Source organism: Acinonyx jubatus, chromosome D3 (genome assembly GCF_027475565.1).
Source record: "Acinonyx jubatus isolate Ajub_Pintada_27869175 chromosome D3, VMU_Ajub_asm_v1.0, whole genome shotgun sequence".
Classification (NCBI taxonomy): Eukaryota; Metazoa; Chordata; class Mammalia; order Carnivora; family Felidae; genus Acinonyx; species Acinonyx jubatus.
Window position 1 is genome coordinate 6,734,704 of NC_069392.1, and position 22,573 is coordinate 6,757,276.

The 22,573-nt window shown below is 55.9% G+C and overlaps 2 protein-coding genes and 1 long non-coding RNA gene across 5 annotated transcripts in view; 1 reads left to right on the forward strand and 2 right to left on the reverse strand.

Moving 5' to 3' along the window:
• VPS37B (VPS37B subunit of ESCRT-I) overlaps window positions 1-15,197 on the forward strand; it is a 27,546-nt gene extending 12,349 nt beyond the window's left edge. The window contains exons 1-4 of one of the 2 annotated variants that reach the window (XM_027044290.2): window positions 9,017-9,288; window positions 10,099-10,270; window positions 12,257-12,339; window positions 13,162-15,197. In XM_027044290.2, coding sequence (XP_026900091.1) covers window positions 10,126-10,270; window positions 12,257-12,339; window positions 13,162-13,659 — 726 coding nt within the window. In that variant the 5' untranslated portion in view covers window positions 9,017-9,288; window positions 10,099-10,125 and the 3' untranslated portion in view covers window positions 13,660-15,197. Of the gene's footprint in view, window positions 1-9,016; window positions 9,289-10,098; window positions 10,271-12,256; window positions 12,340-13,161 lie in introns of those variants that run through there. The other variant, XM_027044289.2, reaches the window with a different exon arrangement.
• On the reverse strand, window positions 15,190-17,736 carry LOC113595167 (uncharacterized). Its single transcript, XR_008291848.1, has 2 exons — window positions 16,934-17,736; window positions 15,190-16,432 (listed from the first exon to the last, which is right to left on the reverse strand). It is a non-coding gene; the product is annotated as an uncharacterized LOC113595167 (long non-coding RNA).
• Window positions 17,737-17,747: 11 nt separating this feature from the next.
• Window positions 17,748-22,573, reverse strand: part of HIP1R (huntingtin interacting protein 1 related) — a 28,466-nt gene continuing 23,640 nt past the window's right edge. Inside the window, exons 19-32 of one of the 2 annotated variants that reach the window (XM_027044288.2) lie at window positions 21,711-21,858; window positions 21,508-21,594; window positions 21,043-21,150; window positions 20,772-20,908; window positions 20,420-20,530; window positions 20,151-20,209; window positions 19,890-19,920; window positions 19,744-19,806; window positions 19,335-19,435; window positions 19,107-19,212; window positions 18,883-19,006; window positions 18,746-18,807; window positions 18,426-18,632; window positions 17,748-18,217 (exon numbers count right to left, since the gene is read on the reverse strand). In XM_027044288.2, coding sequence (XP_026900089.2) covers window positions 18,170-18,217; window positions 18,426-18,632; window positions 18,746-18,807; window positions 18,883-19,006; window positions 19,107-19,212; window positions 19,335-19,435; window positions 19,744-19,806; window positions 19,890-19,920; window positions 20,151-20,209; window positions 20,420-20,530; window positions 20,772-20,908; window positions 21,043-21,150; window positions 21,508-21,594; window positions 21,711-21,858 — 1,392 coding nt within the window. In that variant the 3' untranslated portion in view covers window positions 17,748-18,169. Of the gene's footprint in view, window positions 18,218-18,425; window positions 18,633-18,745; window positions 18,808-18,882; window positions 19,007-19,106; window positions 19,213-19,320; window positions 19,436-19,743; window positions 19,807-19,889; window positions 19,921-20,150; window positions 20,210-20,419; window positions 20,531-20,771; window positions 20,909-21,042; window positions 21,151-21,507; window positions 21,595-21,710; window positions 21,859-22,573 lie in introns of those variants that run through there. The other variant, XR_008291847.1, reaches the window with a different exon arrangement.

The following is a 22,573-nucleotide window of genomic DNA, read 5'->3' on the forward strand; positions in this document are numbered from 1 at the left end:
AACACGTGAGAGTTGTCACAACCCATCACACCTATTATATTTCTTTATTATTGACATCATTATCCACAAAGTGGGAGGTCCCCCCCGCCCCCGCAAATATTAGGAAGCACTCCTCCAAGGGGTAGGGGGAAACAAAGCACCCTGGTACCTCGAGAACTAGAAGATTATCAAATTGTGTTTCTTTGAGACCATTTAATTCTTCTCTGGGACGAGTCCATTTATTTTCAAACGTAGTAGCTCTTTGCACGTCTGTGGTTAGTTGCACTTAAAGTGAATGTCATACCGATTTCTAAGGTGCAAGCCAGCTCGGTGTGGGAAGGAATCGTTCGTCTATATCCCATTGCGTGCTACTTTGAGTGCAGCAAGATTCATCTCAACAAGGATTTTGAGATCTTCAATCAAAAATAGCAGTCTTTATTAATCTAATATGCTGTCTCTGTTGAGTGGGTTGTTTTGGGGGAACATTTGATAAGCATCTGGTAAATTTCTTTTCCCGTGTGGGCTGTCGCCTTGGAGACACACAACCCACGAGGTGGTTACATTTTAGAACAGTTTCATAATGCTCCACAGTTCTTTCACTGTATTTTTGAGTTTTCAGATCTTTAATTTTGTGAACATGTTACGCAGTCCAACTCTGCAGCTGTTAAGTTTTTTTATTTTTTCATTTTGGGGTTGAATTAAGCCACCTCTGCAGCACACCTCTGGGATATTGTGGGCTTGGATTGCAGGCTTCCCTGAAAGCCTGCATTTAGTGGGAAGACTGCAGAAAGAGGAATTTGTCACTGGCAAGGTCTTCACTGAATGGAAGATGAATTTGAGCTTTCTAATAGCTGTTGATATTAAACCCTAGGCTTAAATTGCATGTGACCTTGGTGATACTTGTCCTAAAATTAATCGGTGAGCTAGATCAAGATATTGTACTCAATAAAAGGAGAGATTAACCTGGCTGAATACGTGCCAACCTTTTGGTCGTCTGATCCATAAGCTTGTGTATTTAGAGTCTGAAGGCAGTCTAATGTTTTCTACTGGTAGGAAGGTACAGGAGCTGAGATTTATTTTGTTCTTCGTCTTTATATTATGGACAGCTTTCAATTTAATTTTATCTGGAGAGGAAAATATAAAAATCGAAATGAATTTCCCACCAAAAGCAGCCAGCATTTCTTCAAGAAGGGCTGGTCCAGATCAGGGGCAGCAAATGTGCAGATGGGTCTGGGACCCCTTGTTCTACAGGAGGGCTGGGCGGCGGGGGGAGCGGGGGCGGCTGGCAGTCCTCTGGGGTATGTCAGCTTGAGACCCAGCCCGAAGTGTCTCCCACCAGCCATGGACACTTTGATCATCAGGAAGATTACAAACTGCAGTTGATTGAAACACACAAAAAATACAAATCCTGGGGGCGCCTGGGTGGCTCAGTGGGTTCGGCGTCTGATTCTTTTCTTTTTTACATTCAAGCTAGTTAACATACAGTGTAGTCTTGGTTTCAGGGGTAGAACCCAGTGATTAATCTCTTACCTATGACACCCAGTGCTCATCCTGAAAAGTGCCTTAATCCCTTAATGCCTGTCACCCATTTACCACCCCCCCCCACAACCCTTAGTTCTCTGTGCTTGAGAGTCTCTTATTGGGGTGCCTGGGTGGCTCAGTCGGTTGTGTGTCTGACTTTGGCTCAGGTCATGGTCTCACAGTTTGTGGGTTCAAGCCTTGCGTTGGGCTCTGTGCTGACAGCTTGGAGCCTGGAGCCTGCTTGGGATTCTGCGTCTCCCTCTCTCTCTGCCTCTCTCCCACTTGGGCTCTGTCTGTCCTTTTCTCTCTCAAAAATAAATAAAAACAAACAAAAAGAGTCCCTTAGGGTTTGTCTGTCTCTCTGTTTTTATCTTGTTTTTCCTTCCCTTCCCCATGTTCATCTGTTGCATTTCTCAAATTCCACATACAGGTGAAATCATACGATATGTCTTTGACTTATTTCGTTTAGCATAATACCCTCCAGTTCCATCCAGGGTGTTGTAAATGACAAGATTTCATTTTTTTCATCGCCAAGTAGTAATCCATTGTGTATATACACCACATCTTCTTTATTTATTTATTTATTTATTTTTTAATTTTTAATTTTTTTTTAACGTTTATTTATTTTTGAGACAGGGAGAGACACAGCATGAACGGGGGAGGGTCAGAGAGAGGGAGACACAGAATCTGAAACAGGCTCCAGGCTCTGAGCTGTCAGCACAGAGCCTGACGCGGGGCTTGAACTCACGGACCGCGAGATCATGACCTGAGCCGAAGCCGGATGCCTAACCGACTGAGCCACCCAGGCGCCCCATACACCACATCTTCTTAATCCATTCATCTGTCAATGGACATTTAAGCTCTTTCCATACTTTTGCTATTGTTGATAGTGCTGCCATAAACACTGGGGTGCATGTACCCCTTCAAATCAGCAGTTTTTGGAAAAGAATTTGGATAAATTTCTAGTGTAAATTGCTGGGTTGTAGGATAGTTCTATTTTTAATTTTCATACTGTTTTCCAGAGTGGCTGCACCAGTTTGCATTCCCACCAGCAGTGCCAAAAGGTTTTCTCCATGTCCTCGCCAATATTTGTTGTTTCCTGCGTTGTTTATTTTAGCCATTCTGGTAGTTGTGAGGTGGTATCTCCTTGTGGTTTTGATTTGTATTTCCATGATGATGAGTGATGTTGAGCATCTTGGGTGGGCGTCCGACTCTTGATTTCAACTTAGGTCATGATCTCACAGTTCGTGAATCTGAGCCCCGTGTGTCGGGCTCTGCACTGGCATTGTGGCGCTTCCTTGGGATTCTCTCTTCCTTCTCTGCCCTTCCCCTGCTCTCTCTCTGTCTCTGCCCCCCCCCATAAACAAACTTAAAAAAAAACTAAATCTGTTACATAATGATCATGCTCCCCCAAAAAGCTTTTTAGTCATTTTCAGAGGTTGCTTGGGCATTAATTCAGTCTTGTCAAAGTTGGGCTTAAAGCAGGGGTGGGGGATGGTGGAAACAGTTATAAACGATTTCAGATACTCAGCCAGAAAGGCAGAAGCTCATTATAAGAGGAATTCAAGCCAACACATGCAGAAGTTGAAATTAGAATATTGTTAATTTTAGTAAGGGTGCTTAAATTAGAATATTGTTAATTTTAGTAAGGGTGATGATGGCATCGTAGTTAAGTTGTAAAGTTCTTCCCCATTAAAGATACATATTAAAGCTTTTAAGGGTGAAATGGTAGGATGCCTGAAATTTACTTTAAAATACTTCAGGGGAAGAAGAAACTTCAGGAAAAAAAAGTGAGGAATATCTCGAAGCAGGATTGACAAATGTCACTAATTGTTGAACCCTGGAGAATGTGCATGGATTCTTTATTCTCTCTCTCCTTTTCCTTTGTGTTTGAAAATATCCTCGGTAAAAAGGTAAACAATAATAGAAATCTAGATGACTCCTGGTACTTGAAAATGGAGAAATGATAGACCAGTTCTATGCAGTGGACAGATGCTATGGCATAATTCAGGGCATAATCCTGTAGAAAACACACTTGGGAGACAGAATATCCTGACCCTTAACCTCATGGCTCTGCAGTTACTGACCCTCTCAAGACTCTGGTGGTCTCTTAAACCTCCCCGAGATGGTATTTCTTTCCCGAGTAAAATGGGGGCAAATCCCCCCCCCCACCCCAGTTGGAGGATTAAATGGAGATAATGCATGGAGAGAAGGTGGCATGATGCCAAGCGTGCAGTAAGTGCTCCATAAATGTTAGTAAGTACTGTTGAAACATGCAGGGTGCTGACAGAGTGGTTTCACATCACCAGTATCTTCAAGTTCACCTATATTGGGATTTATATTTTCTTTTTCTTTTTTTTTTTTTTTTTTTTCTTTTTCGCTCTTAAGCCTTCTTATTTGAAGAGCAACTATGGTCTCTGTTCAGGGCTGCAGTACAAGGGGCCTGGCGCCCCCTGAAGTTGGGCAGTGTGATACTGACAAGGCCTGCCTACACTTGGGGTCATGGGGACAGACTGTTCTGGTTACTGTCTCCCCAGAACCCCTCAATAGAGGTGCTTCATGAGTATTTCTTGAATGAATGAATGAATGAACAAATGAATGAATGAACGAACGAACCACTCAACCAACCAACCAGCCATCGTGTTGGAGCATTTCGTTGTGGCTGTTAGGAGCTATACTCGAGGTACTGAAGTTTGAGTGTTTTTTAAAAATAGACATGTAAATTCTAGTGGCTTCAGGGCTGTCCTGTCGTGACACTGGGCCCCCCCTCACATTCTGACATGCTGTCCAAGAGGAAGAGGGCTGAATCTCAGCTGAAGAGGAAGGAGTTGTGTGAAGCCTGTCTGTCTCTAACATGTCTCCATGTGTGTTGCGTATCTCTCTGCAGTGAGGGGTGGTTTTGCTTCAGAGCAATCTGAGGTTTTCCACTGTACCCTATAGAAGTGCCTGCTTTGGAAAACATCCACTGAAAACTCAAAACTTTGACCTAACGCTGGCTGGCAGGGCACTGGCAGTCTCCTGTCCTCGTTCGGTGCCTCTCGTTCGTGACCATTGCGTATGTCACCCAGAGGGGAGTTTATATCTGTTTTCTTCTAAACCGACTTTATTTTCTACCACACTTACCAACCCAAATTAAGAAATAATGGTCAGGGGCACCTGGGTGGCTCAGTCGGTTAAGTATCTGACTCCTGATTTCAGCTCAGCTCATGATGATCTCATGGTTTGTGGGATCGAACCTCTGCGCTCAGCACAGAGCCTGCTTGGGATTCATCCTCTCCCCCTCTCCCCCTCTCCCCCTCTCCCCCTCTCCCCCTCTCCCCCTCTCCCCCTCTCCCCCTCTCCCCCTCTCCCCCTCTCCCCCTCTCCCCCTCTCCCCCTCTCCCCCTCTCCCCCTCTCCCCCTCTCCCCCTCTCCCCCTCTCCCCCTCTCCCCCTCTCCCCTCTCCCCCTCTCCCCCTCTCCCCCTCTCCCCCTCTCCCCCTCTCCCCCTCTCCCCCTCTCCCCCTCTCCCCCTCTCCCCTCTCCCCCTCTCCCCCTCTCCCCCTCCCCCTCCCCCTCCCCCCTCTCCCCCTCCCCCTCCCCCCTCCCCCCTCTCCCCCCTCTCCCCCCTCTCCCCCCTCTCCCCCTTCTCCCCCCTCCCCCTCCCCTCTTCCCCCCTCTCCCCTCTTCCCCCCTCTCTCCCTCCCTCTTTCGCTCTCCCCAAATAATAATAGCATGCATTTGAGGTAGCACGTGCGTGCTACAAGAGAACTTCATGTATTATGTGAGCATCGCAAGAGATAAAGGGGTCTTGGGGCGCCTGGGTGGCTCAGTCGGTTAAGCGTCTGACTTCGGCTCAGGTCATGATCTCACGGTCTGTGAGTTCGAGCCCCGCGTCGGGCTCTGTGCTGACAGCTCAGAGCCTGGAGCCTGTTTCAGATTCTGTGTCTCCCTCTCTCTGACCCTCCCCCGTTCATGCTCTGTCTCTGTCTCAAAAATAAATAAACGTTAAAAAAAAAAATAATAAAACCTTTAAAAAAAAAAAAAAGATAAAGGGGTCTTTACATTTCTTCCTGAACAAAGCATGTATAAAATACCTTGTTTTCTTTGTGTGTGTGCGCGCGTGTGTGTGTGGGGTTGATGGTCCTTTTTAAAAATTTTTTATTATTGAAGTATAGCTGACACATCATGTCATGTTAGTTTCCAGTGTGCCATGTAGTGATTTGACACTTGTGATGGCCAGTGAATAATCTATACGATTAGCATAGTCCCCGTCTGTCCCCACACCACGTTGTTACGATATTGTTGACTCTGTTCCCTATGCTGTATTTCTCATCTCTGTGACTGACTTATTTTACAACTGGAAGTTTGTATCTCCTAATCCCCTTCTCCTAGTCTTGAAACAGCTTAATTTTCTAGAGCCTCTGCTCTTCCAGTTCTAATATCTAACAGCCTGTATTAGATTAACCCTTTTTTGTAAACTTATATATGCTTGTAGTAAATCAAGCACTATGTCCAAGTAGAAAGAGGAAAGTTAAAAACATTCGCAAGTTGCTGTTGTCAATTTAGGGTGAACATCCTTTCAGGCGGCTCTTGGGTAGACAGATGGGCAGAAAGAGCTGTATAAATGGGGTCCTGCTCTAAATGCTCCAATCCTGCATCTCACCTCTCGTGGATTATGAGCAGAAAAAGAAACTGAAGTAACACTGAGTACGTACTTAAAAATGTTCCCTTACCGCAGACCGATTATTTCCTGAAAAGATCTCTCTATGGTTAAGAAAAAGGATCGTGAGAACCATCAAGAGGTCGGCAGTAGTGTTTTCAGTTTCAGGTGTCTAGGCCCCTGCGAGCATTCTCCGAGTTCCGGTTCAGATTCAGCCACAGGCGCTGAGGCTGGAGTCAGTCTTACGGGACCTGGAGAGCTGGGCCATGTGTCGTCCAGAGTGACTGCCACTTGGGCCTGCTAAGCGTGGTGTGCACGTCCCCATGGAGAGGGCCCCTGGGCCTATTCTGGCCAGCTCTCCCTGTTCTCCTCTGCTTTGCAAATGATGGAACAGGACTGGCCGTTTCCCCTCCCGTTTTCAGTTGGCGCCATGGAAAGGAATATTAAGGAGGAAAGCGTCTTTTTCGGCATCTAATGCAGCATCAGAGGTGTGTTCCGGGAGGCACAGAAGTGTTGGAATCCAGGCCGTTGTCCCCACCACCACTGTCCACTGGAGAGTGCTGTAGGTGTGCCCTGGGTGGCCACTTAGAACTTACCAGTACTTCCTGATGTAAAAACAGCTGAATCCCCAAAGGATATACAAAATCACAAGCCGTTTTTGATGGCTGTCAGTCGCTGTCCCAGCTTTAGTTGGCTGTTTCGGTGGCTGGTAGCTTAAACTTTGCCCGTATGCATCCCGTGCAAGCCACCTTTGGATTATAGCCTGTGCTGCTCTCTTCTGGGACTTTCTAACATGCAGGAGAAGTGATTTCTACCTGATTTAGACCCTAGGAGAGTAAGATTTCTTTAGATCTGCTTTACGCTGAGATGGAAACGGTGGCACTTAGCTGTATGCTGGAACCCCCGGAGAGCTTGGGAAAACACGCCCGGGCCCCTCCTGGAGGGTTCGGCTGGTCCAGAATTGGTCTGGGCACTGTACACATCGACACCCCCTCCCTCAGGACTGTCAGGTCCGGCCGAAGTCATGATCCTTCAACGGCACGCTAGAATTACGTGCCTCATTGGACACCAGTGCCTTTCCAGGGGTCCCTTTGCAGACCTGTGCCCACAGCGGTGCCTTGGGTGAGGACGGAAATCCTGCTTCGGCATAAGCCTCTGATCTGGCGTGAGACCCCCACAGATGCTGTCTCAAAGGACTTCATCGAGGGAGCCTGTCTCCAAAAAGGATGTGGGGCATTTGTTGCTTAATGTACACAGCTTTTTTTTTTTTTTTAATCCCCTCCATATTTTGTTACCCATCTTATTTGCTGGGCCTGGCCTCAAGAGACTGGCTTTTGGGGGGTGGGAAGGATCTCTGGTGCCGTCAGCAGCCTTGGACTGGTGGCCCACGTGTGCTAGGTGCTTGGCACGCTAGAGACGACAGGGTCCCTTCTGTGTTAGTATTCCAGTGGGGGAGGCTGTGGACAGGGAAACGATACTTGCTGACTGCAGCTTGTAGCAGGGAAGAGATGGGTGCTGCGACTGAGGACGTAGCGCCGACCCAGCCTCCCCGTGAGGAGCCGGTGGGAAAAGCAGACCTGAGCTCCAGAGGTGGTGGAAGGAAGGGCTGGGGGTGCTCTTGGAACTGCCCGGGAAGACAGGTGGGGGGACCAGGCCCCCCACCGTAGTCAGGGCATGCTCCATTCTGTTCCATTTACGTCACCTGGGTTTATGTGACGATACAAGTGCTCCTCTCGTCTCCGTTCTCCAGACCTAACTCTGGGCCCGGCAGATAATAGTTGCTCAGTAAATGTTTATTGAACAAAGAATTAAGACTGAGTCAGAATGATGGCCAGCGGGCAGGGAGCCAGAGGTCCCTGACCATGGCCTTGAACACCTGCCGGTTCTCAGCTGGCAGATGAGATGGGTTGGGGGGTGGGGTGTAAAGAAACTCCCCAGCAGTTTGTTGACTTACAACTAAACATTGAATCTTGAGGTAACTGTAGATTCACAAGCGGTTGTCAGAAGGAACAGAGATCCTCTGTGTCCCTCACCCACTCCCCCCAGTGGGAGCACCCATCCCCATGAGCCCCCTTCCCACGGCCATCCCCCAGCCACTCACCTGTCTCCGTCTCTGTGACTCTGGCGTTTCGAAGTGACGTGTACCCCGAATCCTAGAGTGTCCGACCCTTTGGGCTCAGCGTGATTCCCTGGAGCCTCATCCAAGTTGCCACGCGTGTCAGGCTTTGTCCTTGTTAAGGCTGAATGTTCTGTGGCCTGGACGCTGTGCACTTTGTGCAGCCACCCACCGCGGAGCGACAGCTGCGTTGCCTTGTGTCCTCGGCTGTTCCAGATAAAGCCATTTTGAACGTTCACGTGCGGGCTTTGTGTGAACATGTTTTCATTTCCCCGGGGCGAATGCCCAGGAGTACAATTTCTGGGTCGTGTCGTCGTTGCATGTTTAGCTTTAAAAGAAATTGCTGAGCTCTTTTCCAGAGTGGCCATACAGTGGTTTGTGTGTGTGTGTTCTTTCCAGTGGCTTAACAATCGAAAAGACTCTTCTACAGGATCGGGATACAACTGCACAGGGCAGGGAGCTGCTGTGTGGCGGGAGGTGGCGGCCCTTCCGGAACCCCGTTTACACCAGGGCCCCAAACTCTCCAGCAGCAAGAGATGAGAGTATTGGTGCTGCACTGATTTTGCAGTGTTGAGCTAGAGGCTCAATTTTCTATCTTAATTTAAATTCCATCTTAAGCTGAGAGGAATCTTTAGGGCCCCTGGGCGCAGCTCCTGGGTGCGGGAGATCCGGATTCTGTGTCTGCTGTAGGGAGCCCCCCGGCCCGGGTCCAGGGCTGCCGCTGTGTTCTCTCCTGTCACCTTCACCTTCACCTTCACCTTCACGGAGGGGGGTGCACGTGCCTCGCTGAGCTGGACTGGCGCCTTGGCTGGGCATGGCCAGGACGGAGGCAGCCCAGTGGGAAATCTGCACCCAGACTCTCAACAGGAAGGAAGTGCAGAAGTGCGGCGAAAATAGCCTGGGTGGGGTAGCAGCAAATATCAAGGGGAAAACGAGATACGTGGAGTCGTGTCTCAGCAGAGCTGCGAGAAAACAAAAACGCGGCTCGATGGGGAAGGACTCTGCCCTGCGGGAACTCCAGCTCCAGGCAGGTTGCTGTGGGCAGGTGGCGGCGGCCGAGGCGTGTCACTTGCCAGTCCCAGTGGTGCCCCATGGGTGTGGGTTTGGGGGTTTCCTTTAAATAACGTGGCTTTGCTAAGTCTTCCTGGGAGCTCTTTATCCTCAGGCCTTCCATCTCCTCATCAGCCCTGGGGTCTGGGCACGTGGGCTTCTCTACCTCCCAAATGGCGCCTTGGCCCAGCTTTGGGTCTGGAGCTGGGGGCTGGGAGGACTCTGGCCTTCCCCTCAGTCGAGGAGGAGCAGGAGGTGGGCGTGGGAGAGAGAACAGGGTCATGGCAAACAGAATTCTTTCCCAGGGGTGTCGGGCTTTCGTGTTTGATCCCTAAGCCTGACGACTGAGCCTGAATTGACCCCATGCCAGCTGGTCCTCCTCTGTTAAAAGTGATTCTTTAACTTCCGCTGGAGCAGCAGAAACAGGTTTTGAACAAATCTAGCCCTAAATCTTTACAGCTGTTTATTCTTGGAAGCACAATGGCGGCAGTAAGGGATTCCAGTCACAGCACGGCTATTGAAGCAAAAGGCCTTGACAAGTCACAAGACAAAGCCTGTCTGCAAATCGTTGGAAAGGAAGTGGCTTTGCTCTTTAAGAACAGGGAGCTGTGTCCAAACTAGAAACCCAGAGGGGCTGGAGTCTGGGCTGGGAGCGGCCCCGCATGTGGTCCCAGCCTGGTGACCAGCCAGACGGAAGCAGATGTGGTGGCTGCTGAGGGTGGGGCACAGGAACCTCGGGGGACTGGTCCGGGAACTAATACTTGCTTCTCACCATCCTGTGTTCCTTGCAGACGCAGAATGTTCAGCTTAACAAAGAAATGACGCTCGCCAGCAACCGGAGCCTGGCAGAAGGAAACCTTCTGTACCAGCCTCAGCTGGACGCCCTGAAAGCACGTTTGACCCAGAAATACCAGGAACTCCAGGTTCTCTTTGAAGCCTATCAGATAAAGAAGACCAAATTAGGTAACTTTTTCAGGGTGATCCTCCAAGAATAAAGAGTTGAGGGAAGGACACATTTTCAAGCCGTTAGATTACCAGGAAAGAAATATTATTATGGAAAAGTTTCAGATTAAGACCATGGTTAATGCCACAAAGAAAAAGTTTATGTATGGAATCATTTCACCTATTTAGAAAAGAGACTTAACCACTTAAAAATTCATTTTTTTAATGTTTATTTTTGAGAGAGTATGATTAGAGGAGGGGCAGAGGAAGACGAAGAATCTGAAGCAGGCTCGAAGCTCTGACCTGTCAGCACAGAGAGCCTGACACAGGGCTTCAACTCATACACTGTGAGATCATGACCTGAGCTGAATTTGGAGGCTTAACTGAGCCACCAGGTGCCCCGAGATGTAACCACTTTTTAAACAAAATTTCACCTTCTCCAAACAGTGCAGAAAAGGGTAACTTTCTTATTCAACAAACGTTTTATCCTGTGGAGTTAGGTGCTCAAAGATAGTGTTGACAAATATCCATCATGGGAACTTTTTTTTTTAATGTTTATTTTTAAGAGAGAATCAAAAGGTGACCGGGGGAGGGGCAGAGAGTGGGGCTTGAACCCACGAAACCGTGAGATCATGACCTGAGCCAAAGTCAGACACTTAACTGAGCCACCCAGGCACCCCAGGAACATTTCATTAAAAAAATTTTTTTTTGTTAGTGTTCATTTTTGAGAGCGAGACAGAGCATGAGCAGGGGAGGGTCAGAGAGAGAGCGAGACACAGAATCTGAAGCAGGCTCCAGGCTCTGAGCTGTCAGCCCAGAGCCCAATGCGGGGCTCAAACTCACGGACCGCGCGATCATGACCTGAGCCAAAGTCGGACGCTCAACCGACTGAGCCGCCCAGACGCCCCGGAACATTTCATTTTAATGTCGCGCTTACACCGACAGTCATTACAAAGAGCGGTAGGAACTCAGTGTCAAGTCCTAGGGCTTGAGGTGGCTTTCGAGGGGGCGGAGATGAAGAAAAGGTTAAAAACGCAGCCCTTCTGTGAGGTGGTGAGACTCGCACTGTCTGCACAAGTGCAGCAACAGTCTGCTCACCCTCCAGAGCCAGTCCTGGTGACATCCAGCGCTGCCTGGGAGCCCTTCCCTTGCCGGGAGGAATGTAGATGGGTTAAAACCACCTTGGGGGGAGAGTTGTTGGGCAAAACCTGCCTGAACGCAATGCGTGCTCACTCTGGGACACAGCCTGTCTCAGCCCCTGGGGCCGCCCCGGCAGTGGCGGACCTTCGTGTCTGTCCACGTGTCTGTCCACGGGGACGAGAGTGTCTGTGTGTGGCTTTATTTGTAGTAGCTGAATTTGGGAGCCATCTGAATTCCTGTGTCCAGAATGAAGGGAGAGTAAGTCAGGTCCACACAGTGGACGCCGAAAGGGGCGGGCGGTGGATGTCAGAGACACGGTGCGGAGTGGGAGGGACCGGCACGCGTGTGACCTGCGTACGTGAGGCTCCCAGCCAGGCCGAGATTCCGCAGCGGGGCCGCCTCGGGGCAGGCTCTGGGACTGGGCCCCTGGAGCCTTTGTGGATGTTCTACGTCCTGATCTGGGTGGTAGGTGGGGTTTATGCGTTTGTAAAAGCGCAGGTCACACGCTTCAGTTACATATACCGTGTAAGTTCTCACTCAAACACTCAAAGGAAATCTGCGTGGGGTGACGAAGTGGTGCGTCATGTTGCTGGGTCAGGGCCCCCTGTGGTCGGGATGGGGACACGCGGGGTGCGGAGGAGGATGAATGGCGTGGCCCCCAGTTTCCCCCTGCTTTTGTCCTGTGTGCTCCTCCTCTTGGATTTTAAGGCTTTGACTTTGAGCTTCCTGGAAAGCGAGTTCTCGGCGTGTGACTCTCCCAGTGCCTTTCCAGTTAAAGTGCTCGCTGTTTGGCAGGCGGGTGGCAAGGAGTCTGGGGGGGTGTGAGTGGCTGGCTGTCCCTGCTCTCACACCTCTTGCTTCTTCCAGATAAACAGTCGAGCAGCGCTTCCTTGGAGACCCTGTTGGCGCTTCTTCAGGCAGAAGGAGCCAAGGTTGAGGAAGACACGGAGGTAAGAGCCAGCTGGTGCCGGGTGGATGGGGGGGGGGGGGGGCAGTGCCCCGGGGCGTGGTGACCGGGGGGCCAGTTCTTCCAGGGGGCGGCGAGTGCCACACCTCCATGGCCAGGAGAGTCTGGTTCTCAGGCCAGGGGTGCACACCCTATGGGGAGTCTGCGCCACGGCCGCCGGTGGCTTTGAATCGGGGGGCAGGGCAGAGCCTGGGAGATGTAGCCAGTCGAGCACCGGAGGCCTGGGCCTCCCTAAGTGATAAGGTGATGAGTCAGGGTCAGAAGTCGTGCTGTGTAGTAGCAAGCTGGGGCGGGTGGCAGGTTGCCAAGTTAGGCCACCCGGGGGGGGCGGGGCGGGAGTAACCCCTGGGTTTCTTGGGTGGGGGCCCGGGTGGGCGTGAGCACGTCTCTGTCCTGCTGCCCCTGTAGGGGGTGTGTCTGTCAGGGCGCAACCAGTGGAAGGAAGGGACTCCGGCCGGCTTAGTGGGAAGGGGGCAAGTGGGTATGGTGGCTTCCTCCGCGCCAGGCGAACCCACAGCTCAGGGCTGCTGAGAGGCCCCCTTGATCTGAGGCTGGCTCTCCCTAAGGCCGTCCAGCTTGTGGGGTGGGGCGGGTGGTCAGGGCCAGCCCACCTCTGTCCCCTTCTCTCTGTGGGAGCTTGGGGGGCTCCTTGGAGGTCAGCCAGGGTCTGCCCCGTGGAGCACGTGGCAGATGGGATCGAGGGGGAGGGGTACAGGTGATGGAAGCTGGGTGGGGGTGGTGGTGAAGGGAGCTCCTTCCCCAAGGGCTGAACCGTCCTTTAACGAGTTTCTCCTCCTCCTTTCAGAACATGGCAGAGAAGTTTCTCGATGGAGAGCTTCCTCTGGACTCCTTCATCGATGTCTATCAGAGCAAGCGGAAACTGGCCCACACACGAAGAGTGAAAATCGAGAAGCTCCAGGAGCTGGTGCTGAAGGGACAGAGACTGCCACAGGCCTCGGTTCCCGCCCCGCTGCCACCCAGGGTGCCCGAGCCAGTGCCCGCTGCCCCCCTGCCCTACCCTACCTCAGAAGCCAGCGGGCCCCCCTCTGTGCTACCTCGGCGCATCCCCCCGCCGCCTCCCCCGGTGCCTGCAGGACGCTTGGCCACACCGTTCACCGCTGCCATGGGCTCAGGACAGGCCTTCCCGTACCCTGGATCGCAGTGTCCTCCCCTGCCCCCCCGCGTGGGCCTCCCCAGCCAGCAAGGATTCTCCGCACAGTTCATGTCTCCGTACCCGCCCGCTCTCCCCCAGAGACCCCCGCCCCGGCTGCCTCCACACCAGCCGGGCTTCATCCTCCAGTGAGTGACCCCGTCCCTCCGGGGAGCCTGCACCTGCTGGCCAGGGCTCGGCACACACAGGCTGCGAGGACCGGGGGGCTGTGGCCCTGCGCCAGCGCCCCCGTTTGTAGAACTGTAGGTCAGTGGTAAGTAGACGTAGACCCCGGTTTTGCACCCAGGTGGTTGTGCGTGCAGGGCCTCAGCCTGGCATCCCCGCGGCCGCACCGGTTTGTGTTCTCAGTATGATTTCTAAGTCTCATAGTGTTGATGGACTCCTAAGTCGGGGGGGGAAAGCCTCCCTCCCTTCTCACTTAAAATCGTGTTCCTCCCGTTGCAGCTTTAATAAGCTGCATCATCGTTCCTGCTTTGTGCACAAAAGACAGTGCTGTGTGGCCCTGCCCGCCGCTGTCCCTGGTGAGGGTCTGTCAGGTGGGCTTGCCTGGAAGGTGCTTACTGAATCGGTGGGCTGGGGTGGCCAATCGTCCCTCCCCCCGAACCTGGATGCTTCAAAGCCACATGCAGGGTTTGCACTCGGCCCCCTGCCAGGTCCGGAGGCTGGGCACGTTGCAGCCGGGCCGGGGAAGGTTGGTCCGAGCCGGACTTTGCACAGCAGACCACGTCCTCGGCTCCTCCTCTCTCCCCCACCTCGGGCCAGCCCCTGACGGTTTCTACGAAGAAATACTCCCCCCAGTATTTTTACTATGTCTGTAATTTTCCTGTTTTATATTGGGAAAGAAAACTTTTTTGACACAAGACCATTCAGGGAAACTTTATAAAAATGCACATCTTGTTTTGAACAGATTGAGGTGCAGAAGCGAATGCAATTTCCTTTCTTACAAGCAGTGTATGGTCACACCTGTGGGTGCCTGTGCTGTGCCTTAGTTTCCCCTGGTGCCAATGAGGGGCCGTCCATGGCTCCCCTGCAGGCCCACAGGCTGGGCAGGCCGAAGGGTAGCTCTCACTACTGGCTCTGTGTTCCCAGAGGGGCTTGTCCAAGGTCGTCGTGTTGCAGGTGGAAGAATTCTGTCCCGTCTTGAGCCAGGATACTCGTAGCCAATATTCTCTGCCTCTGATTGGGCCTCAGGGTGGGAGGGGGACAGAGGGAGTCCGGCAGCATGGCGTCATGCTTTGGAGAAAGCCAGCACCAGGATCGGCAGACGCCCTGGGAACACCCCTGGCTCCTCCTGGCCCTCTGGGTTCTCGCCTGCCCTAGTGACAGACTGGAGGCAGTGCTCAAACGGCGTCTGTCACAGCAGGCCAGAGGCGAGGCCACCAACCCGTTGTCTCAGTTAGCATATGGTTCTCCTGGACTGTCACAGCCGAATGGGATGGGCGTGCCTGCCCTGTTTTGCGAATCTGGAGATCAGGGCCCGCCCCGCCCCTCCCCAGTACCTCTGCTGCCTACCCCGAGGTCGGTGGGGGGACACCCACAAGCCCACACGGGGTGGAGCCAAGGGCGTGAGCTTGGTGTCGATGTGGTGAAGGGCTGGCCTCACTCCAGGGCCAGGCCTGAGCTGGGGTTGTAAAGCTGTAGGACCCTTTTTAATAAACAGGATTAACAACGAGTTCTGTCCTTTATTTATCCCGGGATGTTCATGATATGTGTGGTTCTAGAGTATCACTGATCAGAATTCCGACCGCGAAGCTGCCTTGTGCGTCGAAGTTAAAAAGCCACCCACCATCCTTGAAGCGTCTGCCTTGACCAAGGTCCCTGGCACGGACAGGATAAAAGGCTCTCTTGTTTCCCACCTCCTGCCCTTCACTCGTGTTCACGAAAAGGTAGTACACTGCTCCTGTGTCACAGTGTGGCTACACTGCGGCCGTGGTTGCCCTCTGGCCTTGGTCTCGCCCTGGCCCTGACCGCACGGTCGCCGGCACAGACTGCATCGCCGAGGGAAGTGACGGACATTCTTGGCTTGTTGCAAATAAGTGATCGAACTGAGTGGGTGACATTTCGTCCTGGAGAAGAGGACCCCTCCCACCACCCCAGACTTACTTGCTGCTCCCCTCTCGAGGCTGGAGAGACCCTGCCGGTTCCCTCTGTACCCCCTGGGTTGGACCGTGTGCCAGGGCCTGGGCATCTGGGAAGGACCTTCCTCGTTGCACTGGTCGGAAGGCGAGCACGGAGAACAGCCCCGTGAAGCCCTCCTACGGGATGCCATTCCCTGCACATCACTGCACGGGGAGGATGCGCCCGAGGCACCGCTGGGGCTTTCCCGGGACGAGGAGGAAAGCCTTTCTGGAGAAATCCGTGTGCTCGTTTGAGAATTTGTGGCAGAGAGCTTACAGCCACACTTGGTGAGGACACTGGCTCCCTTCTCCGGGCCCCCCGTGCTTGTGAGGTCGTCAGGGAGGCAGGCCCGGTGGTAGGGGGCGTGATGAGATCAGATGCGGGGCTTCTTGTTTGGGGTCTCCAGTTAAAAGATTTGCTCACTGAGGACATGCTTTCAGAACCAGCTAACCTTTCTGTGTCTCGAGTAAGTGGACTCGTGCCAGTTTTCACTGGTTGCATGTGGTGGAGCCAGTCGTCTGCTTGAAAGTCTTTCCTGAAGCTGGTTTCCCTTAGAAACGAGAACCAGGCCCCGGTTCCATCGCCCTGTTTATGAAGTTTTCAAAGCACTTCACCCCACCCACACCGCATACTGGTCCGGAGGGGGACAGGGCCCCACTTCATGCTCTGGGAAACCCCGGGCACAGGGAGTGAGACTCTCCTCTGAGGCCACATGCGGTGGAAGCCACCCAAGTTGATCTTTCTCTGCCCTGACCTGCATGGTCTTTGTTCCACCAATGCCGGTGGCCTGCGGGGGAAGGGGGCGCGCTGTGGGCAGCGTGCCAAGGCAAGGCCGCCTGGCCGGGAGCCCTTGGCGGGGGCGCCCCCGCAGAAAGCGGGTGTCTGCACAGCCAGCTGTGCTCTTGGGAACCCAGAGGCCTGTTAGGCTCTCTTAATACAAGGCTGTGTGTAGCCACGCCGGTTCAGTCCAGACCAGATAGGAGTCCGCGTGCCCACCGCCAAGCCCCGGTGTGGGCCGTTCTTAACTGCAGCGACTCAGTGGTCACTCCTCCCCCTTCCCAAAGAAGCGTGGCTTCTGACAGGGCTGGGGGAGGGGGAGGGGGTGTGTGTGGACAAGAACCCAGGGGACTTGGGGTGGCAGTAGAGGCCAGGGAGGAAAGACCCAAGCCGCGACTCACCACGGAGGTGTCCGTCCTACGGCCGCAAGTCACAGACTTCCCAGGAAACGAGCCAGGCGGAACCAGAAGCAGCTGTGCAAGCTCTTCCGTAGTTCCAAGTGCCCTGTTACCTGCAGCAACTAAGTGGGTCCCTGCCCTGCGGTGCACGTCCCGGCCCTGGAGAAATGACAGCCCAGGCGCGGCCCCTCATGGTAGGGCAGTGACGACAGTCCAAGTGCATTTTATTGCCAGTCTGACTCTTCAACACAAGGAAAGACTAAAGGCAAAGCAGAAGAGCTGGTTCCTTGTGCTCATGTCCAGACCGTGGCTGGTACCGGAGCACCCTGCGGGCGGGGGGAGCTGCCGGTCCTTTCCTCCCAAGCACTCCCGGGGCGGGGGGCCCAAGGAACACACGTTCTTGCAAATCCTCCTCCCAGTGGGGGCAGGGCAGGCCCACGGTGGAGCGGGGCTGCGGCCAGGCTGCCGGGCACAAAGGTGCCCTTGATCTGGAGGACGGCAGGCAGGCGTCCTAGTTCTTGGGCTTTTTGTGGCTGAGCTGGGGAGGCCTTCGAGAGGTCTGGCCATCACCTCATGAGGAGGGGAGGGAAGGAGGCAGGGGGGAGGTGGGGGCGGCAAAGGGGAACAGGCAGAACGGGGCCTCCAGGGCAGGAGCAGCCAGATCAGGGTCATGAAGGACAGGACACAGGAGGGTCACCATAGATTCCGGCGGAACAAACTCCTGGAGTGACCGCACAGCACCTGTGCCCGCCGGGCCCGCATCTCCCCAAAGGTCCTGACCTCCGCACTCCCGTCCCCGATGCCTTGGAGCGAGGCCCAAGGACAAAGGGCAATGCTAGGCCGCTCTGGAGCAGTCTGCTTTGCTTGAGGCCACCCCAGCCCCATCGCCATGGACTCAGTGCCCGAAAGCTACAAGTAGGTGAAAGCTACAAGTAGCTACCACATCTTGCCTATGTCCCCAACAGCCAGCATGGACTGACCGTTCATCGCTAACCTCAGACCTTGAGTTCAAAAGGCAGGGGAGGTCCTACCCAAAGTCCCGCTCCTGGGGCCCTGCTTCTCAGGGTGAATACAAACTCACAAAGGAAAGCTTGAACTCAGAATATTACAAATGTTCCATGTGTTTCCTGAAGACGTTGTGGCTCGGGCCTGCTAGATCCTGGCTGCGCTCACGAGTGCCTGTTGCAGACGGAGAACCGGCCCCTGATCCTTTGGGTTCAGCGAGGGCTGGGGACCTCGGGGACACTGATCCGGTCCGTGGGGTGGGGGACCACACCCCGTGGAGGCTCCGCAGCCGAGATGGGGCGGCCACCCAAGGCCCAGGCCTGCCTGCTGGCCCCCTCGGGAGCCTAGTAGTTCACGAGCTGAGCCGGGTAGATGCCACCCTTCTTGTCCAGCTGCAGGAGTCAAAGTTGAGGGGCTCAGCGAACATGGCTGGGCCCCCACACACCCTACCTCCCCTCGGCCCCCTGCAGCCTTCCCACCCCCACCATCCTCCCCGTGTTGCTGAAGCAGCATTTCTGCCCCGAGTCCCGCAGACTGGGGAGCAGAGACAGGGACGGCACCCCCGGGGCCCCTCCCTGCCCCAGTGCCGACGCTCAGCACCTGCTGGTCCTGCTGGGCTGCCACACTGGGCTTCTGGGCTAGGGGTGGCTTCCTGGAGGTCCCACCACGGGGGGCAGCACTGGGTCGGCTGGGCTCCTCCTCGCTCAGTGTCCCCACGCCGCCAGCCAGCACGTAGTGCTGCTTCCGCAGCTCCCCCAGCCGCATACGCTCCGCCTCCAGCGTCTTCTCCAGCTCCAGGACACGAACCTGCAGCCCCACGTGCCCGCTCAGCACGGCCGTGTGGCCCACCCTGCCCGCCCTCCCAGAGCTGGGCCCTCGAGGAGGAGCGGGAGGCACGGAGGCCAGCCGCAGGCACCCACCTGGGTCTCCATCTCCTGCTTCTTCAGCTTGATGAGGGACAGGCCGGAGAAGTCCATGGTGTCTGTAGCCAGAACGGGACAAGGTTAGTGCCTCTGCGCCCGCCCCCACCCCGGCTGCGGCCAGCGCCCGGGCTCACCTCTTTCTTCGATCTGCTCCTGGCCTGATCTGGTGGAGGCCACCACGTTGGCGGCCATCTCGTTGACGGTGCGGGAGCACTCCTGCAGGCGGCTCAGGTGCGGGCTGTGTTTGTCTGCCTTCACCTGGGGGGGGGGGCGCGGGGGCAGGTCAGCCACACCCCTAGCACGTGGGGCCCGTCTGCCACAGCCCAGACCTGAGAGGCCGCTGCGCGTGAAGCCTCACCTTGGAGGCCGCCACCAGCTGGGCCGTGCTGGCTGCGATCTCGTGCGAACAGACGATGAGCTCTTCGTACTTGCCCGTGTGGAGCACCACCCTGTCGGCCGACTCCCTGCGGGCAGAGCCGGGTTGGGGCCTGGGTCTCCGACCCTCTGGACCCCGGGCCGCCTCCACGCTCCCTCCCCAGACCCTGAGCACCGAACACCCTGCCGCCCCCCACCTGGGGCGACATACACCAGCTGCGTGGCTCCCCAGCCCACGGCCTTGGAAGCGGAGATGAGGCCTTCAGTCCACCTGGAGTTCTTGGCATAAAATTCCTGCTGCGTGGCTGCCCCCTAGCGACAACAGGAGGGCAAGGCAGGGCGGGGGGGACCAGTCAGTGACGGTGCAGGTGGAAACGGAGCCCCACATGGGGCCCCTCTGCCTTCACCTCAGCCACGAGGGTACGTCCCTGGGCCGCGGCGGGATTCAGGCGTGAACCCCGGGCGCACCGTGTGCATCACTGGGTGGGGGGAGGGTGTCGGATCACTGCACGCTCCGGGAAGCTCGTGCCTGAAGGAGCCCTGAGGTCAGCTGAAGCCCAGGGTGGAGTGATCCGGAGGGCTCTGAGCTCACGCCCCCTTCGGGAATCGGGCCCGCTCACCCTGCCGCCCTCCACGATTTCCTTCTGCAGGCTGGTGGACGTCGTCACCAAGAGCCGGATGGCCTGCCAAGACCAAAACACATGTCACTCTTGGGGTGGTCTTCCCAGGCACGCAGCCCACCCTGGGGTCGCAGTCAGCCACTCACCTTCATCAGGTCTGTGCACGAATTGAGGATCCTGAGGCAAGCAGGGAGGTGCAGGGGCAGGGGCGGGAGAGAGAGAGAAAGAGAGAGGAATCTACAGCATGACCCTGGAGAGCCTGCCCTCCGCGTGGACCACCACGGGGCCCGACACGGCTGTTCAGCAGGCCGGGCTGCACTTGTTCCCGGTCCCTTGTGGAGAGCTAGGCAGGCAGGACAGAACACCCCGGGGTCTGGGGGGCTCGGGAGTGGTGAAGTGGGGCTCACCTCTCGTTCACCTCTAGCTTCACCCCGGAGCTGGCATGGCGGGCCTGGTTCATCATGTCCTACAGCCAGTGACAGAGGTCAGCGGGCTGAGAGGGCGGTGTGAGAGGAAGGGGGATGCGGTGCCGGACCAGCCCCCCGCCCCCCAAACGGCCACGGAGCCGTCCGCCCCGTGCACGGGAGCGCAGAGGCGGGCAGAGCCTGCACTCAGCCCAGCGCAGCCTCCGGGGCTCCGGCAGAAACCGAAGGAGCCCCCGCACCCCAGGCCTCACCTCGATCCTCCGCACGGCGTCTTCGATGGCCGCGGACGTGGCCGCCATCTCCTTGTCCACCACGGCCCCGAGCTCCTCCTGACGCACGTCCAGGCTCTTGGGCTTCAGCTCCTGGGGAAGAGGCATCTAGGAGTCAGGCGGGGCGGACTGGAGTCCCAGCAACCCCGGGGAGCCTGGGAGAGGCTGGAGCGGCGCTCTGTCCCTGCGCCGTGTCCTCCAGCTGCCAGTGCCACAAATGAGCACCGGTTCGGCCCGAAGTAAAGGCGGGTGTGGGGAAGTTGGGGCCCGGAGCCTCACCCCAGCGTCCTCACCCCTGCGGACCCCCACCCGGCGCCGCGGCCGCACACCTCACCTGGCCCAGCTGAAGGATGCCCCGCAGCGGGGTCCGCACCAGGCCGGGCTGGGCCTGCTGCAGGGTCTGCTGCTGCTGCAGCTGCCCCACGAGCTCCAGAGCCCGGGCCCCGCACTCCCGGCACGTGTCGATCAGGCCTGGGCGGGGAGAGGTCCGTCAGGGGCCGTCACCCGGGAGCCCCGGAAGATGCCCCCGCGCCAGGTGTGTAGGCCCCCGCCTTCCCTGGGTCCACACGGGTCCCAGGTGGGAGTCAAGCCTGGGGCCCACTTACGGTCGGCAGGGTCGGTGGGTGCCAGGTGGGAGGTGGCACCGCCGTTGACGATGGTGTCTGCGGCCACGTGGGAGAAGTGGGTCAGGGCTGCCACCAGCACAGAGGCGTCTGTGGGGGAAGGAGAAACGGAACCCTCACGCCACTGCCACAGGGCGAGGCCGGGCAGGCTGCTCACGTCCTCTGCCCACAAGCCTAACGGGCACCAGGGCCTGGAGAAGCAGGCTCGGGGGATGGGAGGTGGGGGGCGGAGAAGAGGAAGGTCACGGGGAAGAAGAGCCTACACCATGTCAAGCGGCTAGACAGCAGCCAAGCCGGGAACAAAGCTAGGTCTGGGTGATCCCAGGCTCCCTGGCAGGCAGGCATGGGCTCCCGGTGGGCGTGTGCAGGGGGCACAGCTCTGGGAAGCTCCCCAGTGGCAGGAGGCAGCCATGGCCGGCGGAATGGGCACCCCGCCGCCGTGCTCACCTGACCCGGACACCAGGTACTGGGCATGGCCCTTCTCCAGGGCGCTCACGGCGTCCAGGGCTGCCTGGGCCCTGCTCACCAAGTAGTCTGTGGGCACAGGGAGAGGCGGTCAGGGGCGGAGCCTGCCTGAGGCCTCATCGCCTTCTGCCCCTCCTCTCAGGGCGGGCTGAGCACCCCACCGGGCAGGGAAGGAAAGGCCCTACCCGGCGAGCTGGTGCAGCGCACGTGCAGGGGGTCATCCAGCTTGGCCACGGCGTCCTGCAGGATGCGCTGGGCCTCGGTGGCAGTGGCCTGGAGCACTGCAAACTGCTCGTCCACAAGCCTACGCCTCAGTTCTTGCTCCTGAGACTCCTGGGGGGAAGGGGAGAGGCGGCTTGGACATCCCAACCGGGGGTCAGCGCCGTGGCAGCCAGGCAGGCGGTCAGCTGGGACCCTCGCTGGGGAGGGAGGTCTGAGGAGAGGCCCCGCACCGACCCCCTGCTTGGACTGCTCCATCACGAGCCCGCGGGCAGCTCGGCAATAACGACAACCGATGGGGCGCCTGGGCGGCTCAGTCAGTTGAGCGTCCAACTTTGGCTCAGGTCACCATCTCAACAGTTCGTGAATTCGAGCTCTGCGTTGGGCTCTCTGCTGTCAGCAAAGAGCCTGCTTTGGATCCTCTGTCCACCCTCCTCTGCCCCTCCCCCACCCTATCTCCAAAAAACAAAAGACAACCAAGTTAAAAAGCAGACAAAATATCTGAACAAACATTTCTCCCCAAATACACAAAAGGCAATGAACACACACAAAAGACATTCAACACCATAAACCCTTAGGGAAATGCGAGACAAAAAAACCACAAGGAGATACCATCTCACACCCGCTAGGGTGGCTAAAACGACCACAGACAGTAACAAGTGCTGTTAAGGTTGTAGGGAAATTGGGGCAGCGGTTAAGTGTTTGTCTGACTTTGGCTCAGGCCGTGATCTCACAGTTCGTGAGTTCGAGCCCCACAGAGCCTGCCTCAGACCCTCTGTCCTCTGTTTCTCTGCCCCTCCACCCCGGCCGGTTCGCTTTTTCTCAAAGT